Here is a 7,412-nt window from a genome sequence, read left to right as displayed (position 1 = left end):
GTATATGGTATATCTAATAGGTATAACAGACAACAGTACAATTTTATTAAATACAAATATATATTTATTACTTTTGATCGTAATAAAATTAAACTATTGCAAAGTACCTACTGGAATTGGATATATTAATAATAATTTAATGATATTATATAAATGGATATCAGTAATAAAAATAATAATTTGTTTCGGTATGGCGTAGCCCGTTGGTACTATAAACCCATAGACCTATAAAATAATGGACAGCGTTTCCACTCCACCAAACCATCAAAGCTAGGCGATCATATATAACCATATAGGTAGGTAACTGAGAGAGAAAAAATATAAGGTAGTGAAGAAGACCGCATAAAGCCCGCATAAGGAACTGTATAAAATTCACTACTTATAGTTTCTTTTCTCGCTCACTCGGTATCGTACCACTGACTTCTCTCTCTAAGCGTTGTCAAATAGTTTATAGGTCTATTTGTAAACCGTTATCGTGTCAATGAGTTTGGATTTTCGGGATTTCCGTACACCGCCGTAACCGTCCTTTGCGACTCGTTTAAATATAATAAAATATACACATATATATATTATATTCAATCGTGTATTAGTGAATATCTCCGATCCCGATTGTAATGATAACAAATATTAATTTGTTTGCCACACTCATCAAGTACTAAGTACTAAGTAGACATACCCTGTGCAGCACTCGCCAGCTCTACAACATACGTACCTACTCGCTATACTGCAGTTTACACAGTTTCTTGCCCTCGTGACAAAATTATTTCGTCATTCTCACCCTCATGTGAGTTTTAAGTTGCAATCAAATATAATATTAATAATTGATATATATTATAATTATCGCGGTATAACATATAGTTTAATATTGCCTGCAGTCGTTCACTATTTCACTATATACTATAATTTGTTCAACGAAGTACAAAACTAGGTATGTAATATTTTAATTTACCATCATATTATAATTTATAATATAATATATAGCTGCAAGTAATAATTTTAACGTATAATATTATATAATTATTTTTAATATTTCCCCATGCATCAAATTAAATAAGTGATAAGTATAAATATACTAGTTAAATATACTAGCATGCTGCATTCATGTCTATATAGTTTATTAATGTGAACGGTATAACCGTTAGGTAATCGGCTACATTTATCGTTAAGATAGCTGCAAATCGAGCTGCAAATGTTTTAAAATTAACCTTTATTATACATAGTCTTTGTTATACCTACCTAGGAATGTATTTAATATATATAATATTCTACCTAGGTAGATACTGTTATTATAATATTATTGTGTCAACTGTTTGATATATACATTAAGGTATAGCCTATAGGTAAAAATAGGTTATTTCAATTTTTAAGTATAAATTTGCATAAATTTAAAACAGCCAATATAGTTCAAGTTCTAAAATACCTATGCCTAAAAATAATAATATACCTAAATACCTGTTTCATATTGTATACCTACGAAAACAAAAGTTAATGCCTATAATTAATATAAAACTATTGCCTATACCTTACCTAAAATAATAGTTTATACCTAATTTTAAACTTTGATATAACAAAAGTAAATTAAAATAATTTCCATACGCCTTACCTATATCTAACAAATTTTATGTATTTTTATTTTGATAGTTATATCATGATAAAAAAGTTATAGAACGAAGAGGAGGAAAATACAAAAAGATCTTATGTTAAATGAATCTCAAAGTACCGTACACCAAAATTTAAATAAAACAATCATTAATACTTCTGAAATAAATTCCGATTTAGTTAATTCAAGCTTATTAACCAGCAATAATAGAAACCAACCAGTTGAAGATTCATTTAATTATAATGCTGTTTCGGTGCAAATTAATGAAAATTAAAATTTTTATAAAAACCCTGAAAAAATATTTGATAGTAATAATTATTCAAACACAATTAAAAATAATGTAGACGAATGTAGCATAAACAATGAAAAAGAACCTTTACACATTAAACTTAAAAATTGGGCTTTGGAATGTGATGTTCCACACTCAACACTAGATAAATTATTACCAATTTTAAAAAATGAAGATTATAAATCATTTCAAAAACTGCCTTTGAATAGTAGAACTTTATTAAATTCAGGTTCTTCAGCCACAAAAAATATTTTAAAAATCGATCCAGGAATATATTACCATTTTGGATTAACTTATGGCATTAATAGGCATTTATTAAAATTTAAACATGAAGATAGTGAGATTAAAATTTTAGTTGGTGTCGATGGATTACCACTTTCAAAAAGTAGTAGTAGTCAGTTTTGGCCAATATTGGCGTACGTTTATCCTCATTCCAATAATGTATTCCCAATTGGAATTTATCATGGAAATTCAAAACCAAACGACAGTAATAATTATTTGAAATATTTTATTGAAGAAGCTAAATATTTAACTATGAATGGTATTGAACTAAATGGTAATTTATTTAAAGTTTCAATTATGGCATTTTGTTGTGATAGTCCGGCAAAATCATTTATTCTAAAAGTTAAATCACATACGGGCTTTTCATCTTGCACTAGATGTTTTCAAGAAGGAGAATATTTGAAAAATCGAGTATGTTTTCCATATCAAGAAAATATTTGCCAAAAGAGAGATCATCATGGATACATGACAATGGTTCAAAAAAGTCATCATCTACGAGAAGGAGTGACATCTGTTCTTACTGAGCTATCTAATTTTGACATGGTGCGATCTTTTCCCCTAGATTATATGCATTTGGTCTTATTAGGTGCCATGCGTAAACTTATACATTTATGGATATCTAAAGGTCCAGTTACTGTGCGATTACATAGTAGACAAATTGCTAAAATTAGTGATTTATTATTGACTTTGAGGCAGTTCATACCTACTGAATTTGCCAGAAAACCAAGACCCCTTGAAGATATTTGTCGTTGGAAGGCTACAGAGTTGCGCCAATTTTTATTGTATACTGGCCCAATAGTTCTAAAAAACTTCTTATCTGAGGAAACTTACAAAAATTTCATGTCATTAAACATTGCAATGACTATTTTATTAAGTAATAATCATGAAAAAAAATTAAAATTTGCGGATCGTTTGTTAAATTATTTTGTAGAAAGTTTTGGAAATATTTATGGTCAGCATTTTATTTCACACAATATCCATGGTTTATTGCACATCGTAGAAGATTACAAACGTTTTGGACCTCTTGATTCATGTAGTTGCTTTCCTTTTGAGAACTATATGCAATTTTTAAAATCAGCTGTCCGTAAACCTGATAAGCCTTTGCAGCAGGTTGTGCGTAGATATAAAGAAGTATGTTCTAATGATAAAATTACTGTTATTGCTTCTAGCACACCAAAAACAATCTGTCAGAGAATGCATAACAATGGGCCAATTGTAGAAAATATTACTTGTAATCCTCAATTTTCTTTACTAAAATTACGAACATTTTCTATTAATGTTAATAAGTTAGCTGACAGTTTTGTGCTTACAAATCAAAAGCAAGTTGTCAAAGTTATCAATATTGCACAATCAGCTATAACTAAAGAACCTTTAATTATTGGACATGAATTTCTTAAACAAGTACCATTATATATTAATCCAATACAATCAACCAAGCTAGATGTTTATATTGTTGAAGAAATGTCAGATAAACTAAAATGTTGGAAAATTGATAGTATAATGTACAAAGCAATAGTTGTAATTTTTGAAAATAGAAATATTGCAATGCCAATTATACATTCAAATTAATTTATTATACTTTGCAGTTGTATATACCTCTTGTACATATTATTAATACCTTTTTGTATAAATATTTATACTATATATTCTAAACTATATAGTAAGTTTAATAAATGGTAAACTATTTATGTCCTAATAATTTTAATGATTTTTTTTTACTATTTATAGATAAAAAATGTGGTCGATTGTTATGTTCAAAAAAGATAATTCTGTGGCTGCAGTGCCTAGTCATTGGTTCAAGAACGGCAAATGTGCGTGGCCAAAAGACTATATCAAAAACAAAAACAAACTTGTTGAAAAGCGATCATTAGCAAATGCCTTAGAATTTAATTTTTATAGTGCCAGAAAATTGCATACTGAACACCTTATAGGTATTATTCTTATTATAGGTATATATTTTTAAAATTATGGTATAAATGTATAATTAATTAATTATGGTTAATGCATAATATATATACTATAATGAGTACCAAACTATATGTAAAACTTACATTGTATAATTATTTATTAATATTTTAGAATCATTAAAATATGCTAAAGAAAAAGCTGAAAAAGGCCAAATAACTTCAGACATAGACTCTAACATTGGAAAAAGAAAAAGAGTGCCATCATTAAAAAAAAAAAAATGGAGATATCCCTATATTTTCAGACAATTCTGGTTTGTATTTAAACATGATAAATATTTAATTATTTTATGAATAATCATTATAATGTATTTTTAATATAAACTATTAACAATATTAATCATTTTAGATGACAGTACAGATGACGATAGAGGTTCAGATCATCAGACCACATCCCCACATGCAAATAAAGATTGTAAGTGTATTATTTTTATGTTAGTAAATGTTGAATTAATTATATCACTATTTTATAAATGATGTATACTATAGGTATACTATATTAATTTAATTCAGAGTTAATATAATATATTATGTCTTATACATTTTAAACAGTACAATATTATTAAAGAAAAAATAAAAAGAATTATACTAGGCATTAACTATCGATGTAGAATGATATACCATTTACACTAATATTATTGTTTCATTATTTATTCATTACCCAATAAATCATTTATATATATTATACACATTTATATACAGATTTTATTATATATACCTTTTAATTATGGAGACAATAATACAAATTATAATATATAAATACTGAAAAGAAATGTTGTATATGTTTAAATTATACTTTGTCTACCTGTACTTACATATATTTTATTTTTAATATGTAGTAGTTATTGAATCACCCAATAACTCAATTATAGTTGATGCCACTTAATTAAATAATCATTCAATAACAATTTCACCAACAGCGATTACTACAGATATAAATGATGGAGCTACAACATCTTTTTTTGCAGGTTATATATAGTATAAATAGTATTAAATAACCTTGATCATTTATACTGTATAGTTCTTCAGATATATTTATAAAGTAAATTAATTATTATAGAAACAGATGAAGAGTTAATGCAGCTTTTAGACACCGAAAATTCATCATTAGTGCCAGGTTCGTCTAGACATGAATTTGCAGGTAATTATATCATTATTATTGGGTTACTATATAATATATTTTATGTCATATATTTTCAATGAAAATATAATATTTTACATAATGTGATTTATATAACTTATAGAATATTCTAAAGAGCCAATCATCATTCAACATCATCATTCCAGCTCTTCAATTACTGCAACGCCTGTTACCCCTACAACCCTCAAAGATGCTACATTTACTAATGAAGGTACTAAATACTACAATAATATATTATAATAAACTAAATACTTATAATATTTATGTAACATAATATAATTTATTATTTAATTAATAATTATATACGGGTATATATGAACGCAGAATATAAGATATTATATTATCAAGTGTATTATATCTTGAAGAGTTGGGAATTGGTTAATATTACAATAAAATAATTATATTGTATATATTATATATTATATACATTTATTATATTTCTTGCATAATTGTCCTAATTGGAACTTCTGTTTTTAGATTTTCAGTCGTTTGTTAAAACCAATCTCACCAATTTAAAGTATGAACTTAAAAGTATGGCTTTCTCTATAGAAACTGTAAAAAATATGATGGCACAACATGTGGAACATTATTCTACATTGCATCAAATTGTAGATAATGAATCTTTGATAGTTAATGAATCTTCTGAAATTGTATGGCCAATAAGCAATGATGAAGAGCTCGATAATATTGAAAAGTTGCTCGATAATCGATTAATTAGGAATAACCAAGTAAATTTCAAGAATGCTTCGATAGTAACTATAACCATTTACTAATTTATTTTTAATGAACAGGCCATTATTTTATCAAGATCAGCTGGCATTAATATATCCGATACAATTCGAAGAATTATGCAACAACTTTTTACAGATCAATTTCTTCGTCAATATTCATACTCTGGTTTTAAAGGAAAACACAAGTTTTCAACATTGAAATGTTGCAGATTATTATTTGGTAAGATTTTTTTATGAATATATTGTAATAGTACATATTTTTAAAAGAACATTGGTGAAGTCGCATTACTAAATAGTACATACTTTAGATGTATATCGATGTCAAATTAATATTATACCTTTTCATTGAGTATGTCACTGTAATGGATGTTTTAAATTTGAGTTCAACGACAAACAATTATTTTAATATAACGAAATTACTTTCATTACAGATTCAATAAGAAAAATCAAAAAATTTGATGCAGTACCAGATGTTGATATAATTAGCGCACTATCAAAGTGGATGGCACAAGCTACAAACCGTATTCATAAAAAAGAATCTAAATCTAAAAATTAATTAGCATTATATTATTATAAAAATAATTTTTTTTATAAAAAGCTTAAAGTTTTAATTTTTTTAATTTTATATTTTACTATTATTCATAACAAATCATAATCTATAAAAAGTATAATATAGATAATATTATGATATACAAGAGGCATATACATATTTTTTTTTTTTTATTTATTCGTTATACTTATATAATAATGTAATATATTATATTGAAATAATATACATATATATATGCAATTATGTATTTATTTTATTATAACAAATCATAATATCTATTAAAATAGTATATGATATTATACAAGAAGCATAGATACAACATTTTTTTTTTTTTATTAGTTATTTTTATATTATAAATAGTTATATATTATATTGAAATAATATACCTATATACATATTATGTTTAATATAAATTTTATTTTTTAATAAAATAATTATGATGAAGTTAACTAATTTATTTGTCTTATTATCATTATTTTGCCTAATAAATGCATAATATAAGTCTAATTATATTAAATAATAGTGATAAAGGTATAAGAAATATATATAAATATGACACTGTTATTACTAATCAGGTATAAGCTAATCAAAGGTACTCCAACATAGTATGCATATTATAACATTTAACCAAATTTTTTTTTTAAATATATTTTTTAGTTTTGAAAAAAAAGTTTCAATATTGTGACAAAGTGTGTGGAACACAATACTTGATTAAAATAAAAATTACTTATTGGTTTTAAAATATTGTAACAATATTAAGAAGGTATTTAAAACAGCTTGTCACAATATTTTCAAAAGGTTTGTTGTAAGTAGTTGTAACAATGTTGCAGTCAAATATGTTCAAAAGATGCATAT

At 25.3% G+C, this 7,412-nt stretch overlaps 1 protein-coding gene across 3 annotated transcripts; it reads left to right on the top strand.

The window, feature by feature from the left end:
• Positions 1 to 4,275: 4,275 nt before the first annotated feature.
• Positions 4,276 to 6,608, top strand: LOC107883259. 3 transcript variants are annotated; one of them, XM_029490402.1, is made up of 8 exons: positions 4,276 to 4,389; positions 4,485 to 4,550; positions 4,975 to 5,103; positions 5,202 to 5,276; positions 5,380 to 5,487; positions 5,754 to 6,004; positions 6,068 to 6,227; positions 6,439 to 6,608. In XM_029490402.1, the coding sequence occupies exons 4-8, from the start codon at positions 5,213 to 5,215 to the stop codon at positions 6,561 to 6,563; spliced, it is 708 nt and encodes a 235-aa protein (XP_029346262.1). In that variant the 5' UTR covers positions 4,276 to 4,389; positions 4,485 to 4,550; positions 4,975 to 5,103; positions 5,202 to 5,212; the 3' UTR covers positions 6,564 to 6,608. The 3 variants fall into 3 exon arrangements, with proteins under 3 accessions (XP_029346262.1, XP_016658413.1, XP_029346261.1); XM_016802924.2 differs by having other exon boundaries at positions 5,196 to 5,276; XM_029490401.1 differs by having other exon boundaries at positions 4,384 to 4,550; positions 5,196 to 5,276.
• The last annotated feature ends 804 nt before the right edge of the window (positions 6,609 to 7,412 follow it).

Source organism: Acyrthosiphon pisum, chromosome A2, assembly GCF_005508785.2.
Source record: "Acyrthosiphon pisum isolate AL4f chromosome A2, pea_aphid_22Mar2018_4r6ur, whole genome shotgun sequence".
Taxonomy (NCBI): Eukaryota; Metazoa; Arthropoda; class Insecta; order Hemiptera; family Aphididae; genus Acyrthosiphon; species Acyrthosiphon pisum.
Note: the sequence above shows the minus strand (reverse complement) of the source record. Positions and strands in the feature narration are given on the sequence as shown.

Bases quoted from the DNA above. Each gene is read 5' to 3' on its own strand.
- LOC107883259 (XM_029490402.1), top strand. From the start codon at position 5,213: ATGCAGCTTTTAGACACCGAAAATTCATCATTAGTGCCAGGTTCGTCT. The intron at 5,277-5,379 runs GTAATTATATCA...TATAACTTATAG, and splicing joins GTCTAGACATGAATTTGCAG to AATATTCTAAAGAGCCAATC. The intron at 6,228-6,438 runs GTAAGATTTTTT...CTTTCATTACAG, and splicing joins ATGTTGCAGATTATTATTTG to ATTCAATAAGAAAAATCAAA.